Below are 15189 nucleotides of genomic sequence, written 5' to 3' on the forward strand. Positions count from 1 at the left end.
CTTGATAAACATCTTAACAGGAAACAGCGTTCGGGAGCAGACAACTGGTCTGACTAGAATTTACCAGGCTGGAATTTCCCAATCCTAGTAAGCCTGAGGGCACTGCAGGAGACCAGGGCGTATTTCATCCCTTATCCCAACAGCATAAGACAGACACTCCCAGAGCGGCCGTCTATAGACCTACCCCTGGGAATGCATTCCTTTCCCAGGATATTAATTATTAATATTTCTTGCTGGGAAAAGAATTCGGTGATATTTCTCCTACTCACACGTCTGTTTATAGGCTCCCTGCAGGAAGAAAAATATGGCTCTATTCTGCCCAACCCCGCAGGCTGTCAGACCTTATGGTTATCTTTCCTTGTTCCCTGAAAATCGCTGTTATTCTGTTCTTTTTCAGGGTGCACTGATTTTATATTGTTCAAATACACGTTTTACAATTTGTACAGTTAACGCAATCATCACAGGGTCCTGAGGTGACATACATCCTCAGCTTACAAAGATGACGGGATTGAGAGATTAAATCCTATGCCTAGGATTTAATAGGCATAGGAAATTATAAAAGTATTAATTTTGGGAACTAATAAATGTCCATGAAATGTTCACAATTTATGTTCAGAGACTGCAGTAAAGACAGGTGTAAGAAATTATACAAGTATGAATTTTGGGAACTAATAAATGTCCATGAAATCTTCACAATTTATGTTCTTCTGCCGCAGCTTCAGCCGGTCCCTCTGTTCGGGGTCCCTGACTTGCTGCAACACACAGGTGGTTCCTTATTTCCTTGTGTGCTTCCTTATCTTTGACTATGTGATATTAATTGCTCCTATAATTGTAGGGGAGAGAATTCTGGGAATTCTCTGAGGCTTAGGATTAAATTACTTCCTTACAGAGAGTATTTCCATTTGCTTCTTTCAGGGGTACTTCCTATTCACTTAAAACCAAACTGATGCCAGGTGCAAGGTGCAGTGGCACGTAGTCCCAGCTACTTGGGAGGCTGAGGTGGGAGGATTGCTTGAGCACAGGAGTTCGAGATCAGCTTATGCAACCTATCAAGATCCCATCTCTTAAAAACAAGCAAACTAACTAAACTGAGGGTTTGAGGTTCTGTGAATACAAATTTGAGTTGCAAATCCCCTGTAAGTCCTGCCTCTCAAAACTCTTCGGGAAGAGATTGTCCCCCTTGTGTTGCTCAGTACAGAGGCAACTCTCCCCTGCAGGCCTCTGGGTATTAGGTAGGTTGCAGGTTTACATTTGGTCACATTCATCCTGCAGGAATGACCTTTGGTTCTCAGCCTAATGCAAGAGATCACTGCTGATTACCCCTACACACACATACACACACACGTGCACATGCACACACACACAGAGGCACTCTAGCATGCCCTGCACTGTGACTTCTGTTTAGTGCAGATGAGTAAATCCCCTCAGGACAATCAGCTTGGAAACCTCAACTGACCCCTCTGTGTTTCCCTTGATGTTTGACTTTTGACCAGGTAAGCCCCATGTCCCTGGTCAATTTTTTATGCTTTTACAAAGATGTTTGTAATACTGTATCTAGAATTTTTTGAGGTTTTAAAAAAGTTGGGCGGGAGTCACTTTGAATGCTAGCTCACTTGACAAGTTTTCCCTGTAATCAATATCAATATGGTTAATTTTTAAAAGTTTGAGCCCTTTTTCCTACAGTTTCCATTCTGCCTCAGAATTCTCTCTCAATACATTGGAGTTGATACATGAACTTATGTTTATTTGGAATCCCTGGTCTAATAGAAGAAGCTTCCACGTTTCTTCCCATTAGGGTGATTAACGATTCTGGTTTTTTTAGGACTGTGGGGTTTCTCAGGATGTAGGGCTTTCAGTGCTAAGAATGAACAAACCAGGATGAGTTAGTCACCCTATCAGTCATGATCAATGCTTAAACCACTGAGTGTAGGTGTGGATAATCCACTCCTCTTTTCTCTGAGGAGGGAAGGAACCTTTACACATTACTAGTGGGAACAGACAAACCCATGACCCAATAGCTCCTTCCTCAACTCTGTTGCTTGGTCAGTGAAATGGCTCAGGGGGGGATAAAGGGAGCCTCTGGAAGACCTGCAGGACTCCTATTCATACAGAAATCATTGATGCCACCTCCTCTAGCTCAGCTTTGGGTGCTCTCCTTTTTAGAAAGACAATTCCCTGGCCAGGAAGCTCCCATTGTCATATAGTGTGCTAGATGGCCAACTTCCCTATAAATATATAAAGTGGTGTGTGCGGGGGATCCCTCTCCCAAGCAATTCCTGTGATTCACCTTACCCGAGTTCTCCTCTTGGTGGGCTAATAAAAGACCAAAGGAGTGTGTCCTGTCTGTTAATTTTCTTCTTGTAAGTTTTTAATCAATAAACTTTATACCTGCACCACACATTCTAGAGGTATGTATGCCTATACCCTTGTATTCCTTCTAGGAATACAACAGCACAACACTAGATATTGCCCATGGTGAGCAGTTGGCCTAATCACCACGTTGTGAGAGATAAATGGCAATTTCCTTATGTGGAAATTTGGACCGCCTCCCTGAGCACAGGGGTAATGGCTTATATTTATGTAAATGTATTAGTATTAGTAAATGTATTAGAAAGTGTAACATGCTAATAGCGATGTGCCAGGGAAAGGAATTGGTGAATAAATAAATTAAATGAAAACAAAGGAAGAGGATCAGAATCACAAACGGATAAGACATTTCACTTAACCACACCTGGCTAAGAGTTTTTCCTTATTATATGAGGCAGTAGATCTCAACATGTGGTCCAAGGACCCCTAAGGTGCCCCAAACCTTAGGGGTTCTGTGAGGCCTAAATTATTCTCATAATAATACTAAGAGATTAGTCACTGTTTCTTCATTCTCATGGTCTCACAAGTGGACAGTGGAGTTTTTCAGAAGCTATGTGATATTTATCATGGCAGAGAATACAGAAGCATCTACGAGAATTTAAATATTTTCCAGGAAGCCAAATACTAAAGAAATTTGCAGAAATAAGTGGCTGGGTGTGGTGGCTCATGCTTGTAATTCTAGCACTTTGGGAGGCTGAGGTGGGTGGATCACTTGAGCCCAGGAGTTCACAACCAGCCTGGGCAATGTGGCAAAACCCTGTCTCTACAAAAAATAGAAAAATTAGCCAGACATCTTGGTGCGTGGCTGTAATCCCAGCTACTTGGGAGGTTGAGGCAGGAGAATAACCTGAGCCCAGGAAGTCAAGGCTGCAGTGAGCCATGATTGTGCCACTGCACTGCAGTCTGGGTGACAGAGTATGACCAACTCCAAAAAAAATAATAATAATAACACACACACGTATACAAAATACACACATATGTAAGACAAAGCCACTTTTGCTAAACATTTTCTGTGTTGAGAAAGATTTTCTTATAAACAATATGCCATTTATGTCAGCATGTAAAGAGTTTAGTGTTGTTATTTTCAAGTCATTTAATAAATAATTTGATTCTGTTTTCCTTTCATATATGGTAAATATCAATAGATAAAACCCATCTGTGTTAGTCTATTCTCACATTGCTATAAAGAAATATCTGAGACTAGGTAATTTATAGAGAAAAGAGGTTTAATTGGCTCACGGTTCTGCATGCTGTACAGGAAGCACAGGGGCTTCTGCTGCTGGGGAGACCTCAAGAAGATTCCAATCATGGTGGAAGGTGAAGGGGGAGCAGGTGTCTCACATGGTGGGAGGAGGAGCGAGAGAGAGAAGTGGGGAGGTGCTATACATTTTTAAATGACCAGAACTCACTCACTATAGTGAAGACAGTATCACGGGAGATGACGCTAAACCATTCATGAGAAATCTGCCCGCATGATACAATCATCTCCCATGAGGCCCCCACTCCAACATTGGAGCTTACATTTCTATATGAGATTTTGATGGGAACACACATCCAAAATGTATCACCATCTAAACCAAATTTTCTTGGGGGACCTCAATGACACTTAAGATTGTAAAGCGATCCTGAGACCAAAAAGGTTGAGAACCCCTGGAATGGAACCTGGAAATTAATCCTGGAAACCCCACTGTCGTTACTCTGTATATTGTATAGCTGTGTCACATGTGTATTAACAGTATTACGGGCTTATTAAAGTACATATAGTTCATGCCATATATAGTGTGGGTTAAGCCATTCTCAAATAAATATTTTTTGTTATCCCTTCCATCATTTACTCATAACAAATATTTATTGGCCATCTACTCCATGAGGGCCACCATGTTAGGTTTTACGGGCAAAACTGTAGCTCACAGAATGGAAATAGCAGGTAAGATAACAGGCCATCTCTATAGAATGTGATGAGAGCCACAAGAGGAGAACTGTGAGCCACGCCAGCATGAGGGTGGGCACCTCTTCCAGGCAAGGGAAGTCAGGGTGGGAGAAGTTTCCCAGAGGAGGCAGCATCTGACCTCCGACCTGAAAGATGAGAGGAGCTAACCAGGTGCTGACCAAGAGAGGTCAGTTCAGGGAGAAGGAACAGCACAGAAGGAACAGAACTCTGAGGCATCCTTATCTGAATCTCCTGAGTGTAAAGAGAGAAATCTACCTGCTGATTTCAGGTAGGGTAGATGGCTGCAAGAATTCATGGGGCTCATTCTGATGAATTTTGAACAACACACCCTCAGGAGAGCTCTTCCTTTCACAAGGTTTGCCTTCTAGCTCTTTGACTTCCTAAGTGGATTGTGGGTCGGTCGCAGTGGCTCATGCCTGTAATCCCAACACTTTAGGAGGCTGAGGCAGGAGGATTGCTTGAGTCCAGGAGTTCAAGACCAGCCTGGGCAATATAGTGAGGCCCTGTCTCTATATTTTATAAATGTTATTTTAAAAATTAGATTGTGAAGGCTATGCAGGACTAATAAATGTCCAAGATTGCATGGAGCACATTTGACTGACCAGTGGGCAGAGACTCACTGATAGTGAGACAGGGACCACATGGACAGCAGAACTTGCTCCTCTGCCTTCCATGGCATACAGGGACACAGTCACATTAGGCCACGCTTGTGTCATGTTTGTCTTGATGAAGAGCCACTATTCACAGAGCTTCCATGTAAACGTGGTTTTGCACAGGCCACGGAAACATCTGTTTCCTAACTGGATGGCCAAATACTGCCACATGACATATAACAGGACTGCACAGGCTTGAGGCATGCCTCGGAGGGAACGCAGGTGTCAGGAACCTAGTTGTGGGAGCGAGGGAGACTGCAATGGTAACTCAGTGCTGTGCCCCCAGAATGGGGCTAGGGCAACCTATGTACTTCCTTCCTATCTCCAGTCTGGATTGTTCCAAGAAATAGGGTGCACAGGGATGAAGCAGATGGAAATGAAGTAAGAGAAAGAGTTCAATCATGGTGTTTTTCTGATGAGGACCCTCTCTTCTGTTAACTTCAAAATAAATGAAAGCCACTCAGCCTAGGAATCATGGGAAGATACAAAATTATTTCATATGCTTCCTCAAAAGCCATTCTAAGGATACAATCACTCAAGGTTGCATTGCTTACCTAACATATATATTATATAAATAATAAATATGTGTATAAGTTGTATATAATAAATAAATAAATATTTATTTATCTATTTTTTTAAAGACAGTATCTTGCTCTGTCGCCCGGGCTGAAAAGCAGTGGTACAATCAGCTCACTGCAGTGTCAAACTCCTGGGCTCAAGTGATCCTCACACTTCCCACCTAGCCTCCTGAGTAGGAGGACTGCAGGCATGCGCTACCATGCCTAGCTAATCTTTTTTATTTTATATAAAAACGGGGCCTCACTATGTTGCTCAGGCAGGTCTCGAACTCCTGGGCTCAAGTGATCCTCCCATCTCAGTCTCCCAAAGCACTGGGATTACAGGCATGAGCTGCCACACACAGCCAGTTTACATATACTTACTGATTGTGCCTCTTTACTACCAGTTCTTTGACTTTTTGCACTCTTAACAGGTCAGAAAATAACTTTCATTGGAAAATAGTAATAGACAAGCATGTAACAAAACCCTTCTAGCTAGAAAGTATTTAAATTTTTACAAAACGACTGTGGTCAACTCCACCTTCTCCCACTCTCCCTTGTCAGTGCAATCACAAATCCTGGGTCCTGGAAAAACGCAGGATAGCGAGAAACAAAGGAAGCACAAAAGAGCAACAACAAGGCCAGGCTGCCTCCAAGTGAGTAACAGAATGCCTTGCAGGGATAGGGAGAAGGTGGCGAAATAGTGACCTCGATGGGTCCAAAGCAGGTATGCAATGGAAACCTCCATCACACGAAGAACCTCAAGCCCACTCCCTCTATTGAAATCATGAGCTCCTAGACTAGTCTAGGCATCCTGAAGGCTCTTTCGCTGTCGTGGGGTTTGTGGTGCAGGCTCTTGCTGCTTGGCAACAAGCTTGGGGCGCAACAAACTTCTAAACCACAAAATAAAATGTGATTGGTTCCCCTGTGAGCAATACAATAGCACCCGTTAAAGGCTTACAGTTAAAATAAAGAGGCAAAGTAATTCAAAGAGTATGGGATCTGCTCCTAGTATAGGCACAAATTCACTGATTGAGTAGTTTAATTTCTTCTCTATTGCTGCTAACAAACAATATAACATTGGCTTTCCACTCTATAAAAACACTTTCAATTTTAATGACAATGTGCACATATATTTAGTTGTTTGCTTTCCAAAGCAAAGCCTGAACTTTGGAGGAATGACAGAGGAGAGTGGGGGTGGGGGTAGAAGAAATTCACCAAGTAGACTCAAATAATGGAGTCTATTTTTATATGCCAGGTATTTAAAAGTAGAAGGCCCAAAGTAACACATTTGTTAACACATGGTTTTTGCGAATCGCCAACCATAAATTTTTTTCGTTGCCTGCATTCCCAAGTTGGTTTCGTAGAAGGCTTTATTGTAATCCAGGAGAATTGTTTTGCATTAATTTCTATGACAAGGAACCCAAAACACAGGGTGCTGAGAGTAACAAAACAGAGTTAGGGAAACAGTCATGACTTGGCACAAAGTGTGACAAGCTGTAAAAAAGCGAATGTTTCAATATCTGAAGTGGTGTTGATTTCCTATGAGCAACCTTTTCTCTTCCAAACAGTATCATATTCTTTTCAAGCACATTTAGAACGCAAGTCAAGCTGTGTTTTATTTTTTATTATAATAAACACAGTCAGTTTACCGTAACAAAGACATACTAGTGGTAATCAGCTGAAAGCCAAATACGCCACCATAAGCTGGGCGGGGGGCTGCTGTGGGGGAGCTGGGGGCTGGGTAGTCAACTGATAAAAGACCAGCCGTCTGGAAAGTTCTCTTAAAAGAACATAAAAAGGCAGTGTTTTCTTATGAGACTAACACAGAATGCCAAAATATCTAGCTGGGCTCTTTTTTTATTGTCACTTATGGCAATTTGTAACTGAAAATAGCAATTCCTTCAAAATAGCGGGCTCTCATATTTGTTTTTTTAAATCTCCATAATAAAATGCAGAAATTTTATACATGGTTTTAAATGGTAATACTATTTTTTACACAAGACTCTAGTAAGCATATTTATTGCTGTGCTACTCAAACTGATTTCTTTAAAATGACCATTTACAAATGTTTATAATTTTACATGTACTTAGATTTTTGATAAAGATGAAATGAGTCATTCACAGGAAACAATCACAAATAAAGTTTATAAAACTTTCATGGTTAAATTAAATTCCTGAATTCAAATTTGTTAGGAAATAATGTAAATCATCTTACCACATCCTGAACTAATGATTTTTCATAATGAAGCTCTTCTCTTAATCTGTCTCTACTATCCATTAACTGAAATAGAGAAGAAATTATATTTTTATTAAAGATAAGAACAGAACACCTAAAATCCCTCCTCAAGAAAATTTAGTGAAACATATTTTAATTTGAGAAAAATGGATCTCAATCTGATCAAAAGAAAATTAAATTTCTACAGATTATCATCTTATATTATTACGGAATTATTATGCAAGCAAGTAAAATATACACAGAAAATACCGATTTATTTACACCTTTTCTCACCCCATGCTATCAAAATGTAACATCACAATAAAGCAAGTCCTACTCTGTCAAAAAGAACAATTTTACTTAAGGCTTTATGTGACCCATCTCTTACTTTAGGGTTTTGCGCTATGTCTATGTGCATATCAAACCACATTTATGCCAATTGAAAATAGCTATCAGAAGCATACACTGGGCTGGGTGCAGTAGCTGACACCTGTAATCCCAGTGCTTTGAGAGGCTGAGGCAGGAGGATTGCTTGAGGCCAAGGGTGTGAGACCAACCTGGTAGTCCCAGCACTTTGGAAGGCTGAGGCGGGTGGATCACCTGAGGTCAGGAGTTCAAGACCAGCCTGACCCACATGGTGAAACCCCATTTCTACTAAAAATACAAAAATTAGCTGGGCATGGTGGCACGTGCCTGTAATCCAAGCTACTTCGGAGGCTGAAGCAGGAGGATTGCTTGAGCCCAGGAATTTAAGGCTGCAATGAACTATGGTCGCACCACTGCACTCCAGCCTAGAAACAAGACCCTGTCTTTAAACAAACCAACCATTTATTTGTGGGAGCTAGAAATTGAAACAACTGAACTTACGGAGATAGAAGACGGATGGTTACCAGATGCTGGGAAGGGTAGTGAGGGGTGGGGTAATAGGGTTAATGGTACAAAAAAAAAACGGCTAGAAAGAATGAATAAGACCTAGTATTTGATAGCACAACAGGGTGACCATAGTCAATACTTTAATCGTACATTTAAAAATAACTAAAAGAGTATAAATGGATTGTTCGTAATACAAAGGATAAATGCTTGAGGTGATGCATACCCCACTTACCCTCATGTGATTATTACACATTCTATGCCTGTATCAAAATATTTCATATACTCTGTAAATATATACACCTACTAGGTACCCACAAAAATTAAAAATGAAAAAACAAACAAAAACCCCATTCACTGCAGGGCCCTTGTTCCCTTGTGACTTGCCTTTGTATTTACGTTGATCAATTGCTGTTTGTGTGTGTTATAGGCTAGTAAAATTCAACCTTTTGTTGTGATATGCATTCAATTTAATTAATTCATGTCTGTATGAATTTAATAAACATCCCCAGTGTCCCTGTTCTTGTTTCAGTTCTTTATTGTTTCCCTGGCTTATCCAAGCAACACCTTCACTGGACTCTGGTTCCGGGCTTTCCTCCCTCCCATTAATTTTCTTTCTGAAACACAAATCTGATCCTGCCGCAATGTTCAAGGCTCTCCAACGCACTCAGAAGGTAATTCAAACCTTTCTGTATGAATATAATCTTCTGCCACTGTCCTCTGCCCCTTGCCACTCCTTACCCTCATGTTCTCTTCAGCTACAGGAAACCACACGCCCTTTGCTATACAAGGTGTTTTGCGTGGTACTTAGAATACCCCTCCCAACTCTCCTGCATCTCTTTCCTGGCTAACTCTAACTGCTCTTCCCGGGGCCAATGCAGTATCCTTTCTCCAACCTTCCCTGATCCCGTAGAGTCCAGGCTGGGCATGCCTCTTGTGTGCCGCACACCAAACTCTGCTTCTCTGCATCCTGACGCTATCACACCTGTACTGTGCTCTCTGACTCCGGGTCTGCCTCCCTCCCAGAATGAAATTCATGAGAACAGAGTCTACTGTGGCAGCAGCTGGAAGATCGACACAGATACAGCTGGTATTTGATTCCTGGAATTAAAACACAAAAGCTATGAATTCCATAACTGACCATGCTTAGCCCAGATAGATGGCAAGAGGTCAGCTTCCCCAAATTCAGTCCCATTTTCAACCTGTTTTTAAGTGCATCCAGGGCTTTAAAAACAAAACAACAACAACAAAAAAGGGTGGGGGGAACACGTGGTTATCTGAAGGCTTCTGAGTTGCTCCTTTCCATTCTTCCATTTCCTGCTTACACCCCCTTCCCCACACCCCTGGTCTCCCCATTCTGTCTGCCCCACTACAGATTCTTCCTATATAGTTTCATCAGATTCCTACTGCATTCTGGAGCCACATCCAGTCACAAGCAGTTCCACAAACCCCTGTCAGGCTTTATGCATTCATACCCTGTATCCAGCTCTTCCACTCTTGCCTGCCTGGAAAAATCAGCTCCAAAGCCCAGCACGGTGGCTCACGCCTATGATCCCAGCACTTTGGGAGGGTGAGGTGGGAGGATCCCTTGAGCCCAGGAGTTGGAGACCAGCCTAAGCAACATAGTGAGAGACCATCTCCACAAAAAAAAAAAATTTAAAAAAAATTTAGCCATGTGTGGTGCATGCCTGTAGTCCAACCTACTCAGGAGATTGAGGTGGGAGAATTGCTTGAGCCCAGGAAGGCTGCAGTGAGCCATGATCATGCCACTGCACTCCATTACAGGCAACAAAGCAAGACCCTATCTCAAAAAACCCCCAAACAAACAAACAAACAAACAAAAAAACCTAAAAAATCAGCTCCAGTGGGCCTCAACAGGAGAACGTGAGAAAGGTTGTGGAACTGTTTGTGAAGGTTTTCTAGAATCTTCCAGATGAAGCCAGGCATCTCTTCTCTAGTACACACTTCTCCCTATCTCACTGCCCTGTGGTTTTGGTCTATCCCTGTAGACTTCACCTGTCTCCAGAAGGGACCATAGGTATATACATGCATTTTGTTTTTTCTAGCAGTAGCACAGTGCCTAGTACTTAAAGGCAACTAATAAACATTGCTGAACTAATTGATTTAGTGCAGGATATTGGAAAAAAACCAGCAAATATCAGCTGTCATTTGTTCAACAACATCTGAACTGCTTCCCAGTTGACAAAGCATGCTGACATTCTTTATCTCATTCAGTCCACACAGTACGCCTGGGAGAAACAGGAAGGAGGAGACAGGCACTGGCCCCAGGGGACCTAGTGGCAAAAATGGAACAGGAATCCAGGGTTCTAGATTCTTTCTGCTCAGTACCAAAATGTCCCTATATTCAATGTCTATGAGAAGTTCCAGTGCATGTAAAGAAAAAATGAAAAGAAAGACAGAATTAAAAAAAAAAATCAAGCAGATTAGGACTCTGCTATACTATATTATATAATTTGTTATATATATTATATTATATTTATATATTATTTCATACATAACAGAGCTATCAGAAATATAATGAGTCATATATAATTTTGAATTTTATAGTAGCTGTGTTAAAAAGGCAAGAGAAATAGGTAAAAGCAATTTTAATAATGTGTTTTTTATCCCAATATATATTCAAAATATTATTTCAATGTGTAATCAATATAAAAAATTATTAGTGAGACGTTTCACATTTTTTACACCAAGTCTTTGAAATCCAGTGTGTATTTTTCACTCACAGCACATCTCAATTGGGGAGCTACGTTTTCATTGGAAATACTTTATTTGTATTCAGATTTCATAAAATTTACAAATGAAAAAGTAGAGTCACATATCCAAGTTATCGAAAATATACAGAAAGGTTTTCCAAGAACTGAAATGAATTTTTAAATTTGAATTTAAATAATTGGAAATTAAATTATCAAAACTTAGTTCCTCACTTGCACTGGCCACATTTCAAGTGCTCAATAGCCACATGTGGCCAAGGGCCACCACGGCACAGTGCAGATTTAGAAAGCTGAGGCAGCACTTAACTGATATATTTAAACTCACAGATATAGCCAGCCATCAATTGGTGGCTTACCAGTGAGATTTTGTTTTTTTGCTTTAATTTGTTATTGTACTCCTTATAGAGAGTAGGAAGTACATGCTACTCATTTCTACCAGTGGTAGTACAGACTGAAGAGCTTGAGAAACATTTTCAATAAAGAACCAGGCCCAGTGCAGTGACTCACACCTGTAATCCTAACACTTTGGGAGGACGAGGTGGGAGCATCACTTGAGGCCAGGAGTTTGAGACCAGCCTGGGCAATATAGGGAGACCCTGTTTCTGCAAAAATAAAAAAATAAAAAATTAGCCAAGTGTGGTGGTACTCCTGTTTAGTCCCAGCTACTCTGGGAGCTGAGATGGGAGGATCGCTTGAGCCTGGATGTTTGAGGCTGCAAGTGAGATATTATTGTACCACTGTACTCTAGCCTTAGGGACAGAGTGAGACTGAGACATAGAAGGGAAGGGGAGGGGAGGGGAGGGGAGGGAGGGGAGCTGAGGGGAGGGGAAGGGAGGGAAGAAGGAAGGGAGGGAGGGGAGGGAGGGAAGGAAGGGTGGGAAGGGAAGGAAGGGAGGGAAGGGAAGGAAGGGAGGGAAGGGTGAGAAGGAGGGAAGGAGGGAGGGAGGAAGGAAAGGAGGGAGGGAGGGAGGAAAGGAGGGAGGGAGGAAAGGAGGGAGAAAGGAGGGAGGAAAGGAGGGAGGAATGGAAAAACTGGTGATGGTTCCCTGGTTGGTTATTAAGTGAAACTAGAAGGCTGAGATTTCATTTCTGACCTTAGAGGTTGATGCCAAGAAGGTTAAATGGAATTTACATTATTGTCACTGCAAATAGGGTGAAGCCTAAGAAAATGAACTCCCCTTGTGAAAATCTGTGAGGGATTCAGTTATCAGGGGAACATCTCCCACCTCTGACCAATCAGGGTAACCATTTCTTTGAAAAATACTTCTTAAAAGTAGTTTTATCTAAAATCTGAGAATATCTTGAATGAGGAAATAAGAGAGGACACAAACAAATGAAAAAACATTCCATCCTTATGGATAGGAAGAATCAATATCATGAAAATGGCCATACTGCCCAAAGTAATTTATAGATTCAATGCTATTTCCATCAAACTACCATTGACATTCTTCACAGAATTAGTAAAAACTATTTTAAATTTCATATGGAATCAAAGAAGACCCTGTACAGCCAAGACAATCCTAAGCAAAAAGAACAAAGTTGGAGGCATCACACTACCTAACTTCAAACTATACTACAAGGTTACAGTAACCAAAACAGCATGGTACTGGTACCAAAACAGACATATAGACCAATGGAGCAGAACAGAGACCTCAGAAATAACACCACACATCTACGACCATCTGATCTTCAACAAACCTGACAAAAACAAGCAATGGGGAAAGGATCTCCTATCCAGTAAATGGTGCTGGGAAAACTGGCTAGCCATATGCAGAAAACTGAAACTGGACCCTTTCCTTACGCCTTATACAAAAATTAACTCAAGATGAATTAAAGACTTAAATGTAAAACCCAAAACCATAAAAACCTAGGAGAAAACCTAGGCAATACCATTCAGGACATAGGCGTGGGCAAACACTTCATGACAAAAACACCAAAAGCAATTGCAACAAAAGCCAAAATTGACGAATGGGATCTGATTAAACTAAAGAGCTTCTGCACAAAAGAAACTATCATCAGAGTGAACAGGCAACCTACAGAATGGGAGAAAATCTTTGCAATCTACCCATCTGACAAAGGTCTAATATCCAGAATCTACAAGGAACTTAATCAAATTTACAAGAAAAAAACAAACAACCCCATCAAAAAGTGGGCAAAGGATATGAACAGACACTTCTCAAAAGAAGACATTTACGTGGCCAGCAAACGTGAAAAAAAGCTCAACATCACTGATCATCAGAGAAATGCAAATCAAAACCACAATGAGATACCATGTCACACCAGTCAGAATGGCGATTATTAAAAAGTCAGGAAACAATAGATGCTGGTGAGGCTGCGGAGAAATAGGAACACTTTTACACGTTAGTGGGAATGCAAATTAGTTCAACCATTGTGGAAGACAGTATGGAGTATTCCTCAAGGATCCAGAACCAGAAATACCATTTGAACCAGCAATCCCATCACTGTGTATATACTCAAAGGAATGTAAATCATTTTACTACAAAGAGACATGCACACGTATGTTTACTGCAGCATTATTTACAATAGCAAAGACATGAAACCAACCCAAATGCCCATCAGTGATAGACTGGATAAAGAAAATGTGGTACATATACACCATGGAATACTATGCAGCCATAAAAAGGAATGAGATCATGTCCTTTGCAGGGATATGGATGAAGCTGGAAGCCATCATCCTCAGCAAACTAACACAGGAACAGAAAACCAAACACTGCATGTTCTCACTCATAAGTAGGAGTTGAACATTGAGAATATATGGATACAGATTGGGGAACAACACACACCAGGGCCTGTTGGGGGGTTGGGGGGTGAGCAGAGAGAACTTAGAGGATCGGTCAATAGGTGCAACAAACCACCATGGCACATATATACCTATGTAACAAACCTGCACATTCTGCACATGTATCCCATTTTTTTAGAAGAAATAAAAGACAAAACATTTTTAAAAATTAAAAAAAGAATATCTTGAATGGCAATATCAGGCCTGGCTGAAATCTGAACCTAAACTTAGGCACATGTGGTGGCTAAGCTCTTCAAATGTGGCTAGTGCAACTGTGAAACTGAATTCTTAATTTTGTCTGATTTTAACCCATTTTAACTTAAAAATGGATACTCGGTTCAGTTACTGGAAGATATTTATGTTTATTTGGAATAACTTGGGGATGTGAATCTGCTTGTTTATCTGTAAACTGTATGAACTGTAAATGCATTCTTATTCTATTCATCTCTTGGAGTATTTTTCAGTGCCTCAGGCATCGTGCTCCCCACTAAGAGACCAGATAGCACAGTTTCCACCCTCACGCAGCCTCCAGTAGGGCAGGGAAGATAGACCATAACAGAATGGTAACTGAGAGCCACAATAGGGAAGTTTGCAGATAAATGAGAACAGAGTAGGGGAGCCCCACGTGTGCAGGGAGAGCAGGAATTGCTGAGATCCTACTGCATTCAATTCAATGCGCTAAGAAATCTTGTTGTTGTTGTGGGGGTTGGTGGTGTGTGTGTATGTGTGTTTCAGACAGGGTCTCACTCTGTTGTCTAGGCTGAAGTGCAGTGGTGCAATTCTAGTTCACTGCAGCCCCGAACTTCTGAGCTTAAGCAATCCTCCTACTTCAGCCTCCCGAGTAGCTGGGACTACAGATATGTGCCACCACACTCGGCTAATTTTTTTAATTTTTATAAAGACGGGGTCTCACTATGTTTTCCAGTCTGGCCTTGAACTTCTGGGCTCAGAAGATTCTCCAACCTTGGCCTGCAAAGCTGCTAGGATTACAGGTGTGAACCACTGCGCCCCACCTTGGAAATCTTGATTTTTATTCTACCA

The 15189-nt window shown here is 41.3% G+C and overlaps 1 protein-coding gene across 6 annotated transcripts in view; it reads right to left on the reverse strand.

Annotated features, from left to right (window-relative positions):
• C10H10orf67 (chromosome 10 C10orf67 homolog) overlaps positions 1-15189 on the reverse strand; it is a 150464-nt gene that overhangs the window by 78480 nt on the left and 56795 nt on the right. For all 6 annotated transcript variants that reach the window (XR_010146820.1, XM_009458059.5, XM_063781464.1 and 3 more), the window contains one exon: positions 7747-7812. Coding sequence is in view for 5 of the 6 variants with exons in the window: in XM_009458059.5 (XP_009456334.1) it covers positions 7747-7812 (66 nt within the window). In the remaining variant the exon portion in view is untranslated. The remainder of the gene's footprint in view (positions 1-7746; positions 7813-15189) is intronic.

Source organism: Pan troglodytes, chromosome 8, assembly GCF_028858775.2.
Source record: "Pan troglodytes isolate AG18354 chromosome 8, NHGRI_mPanTro3-v2.0_pri, whole genome shotgun sequence".
NCBI classification, from domain to species: domain Eukaryota; kingdom Metazoa; phylum Chordata; class Mammalia; order Primates; family Hominidae; genus Pan; species Pan troglodytes.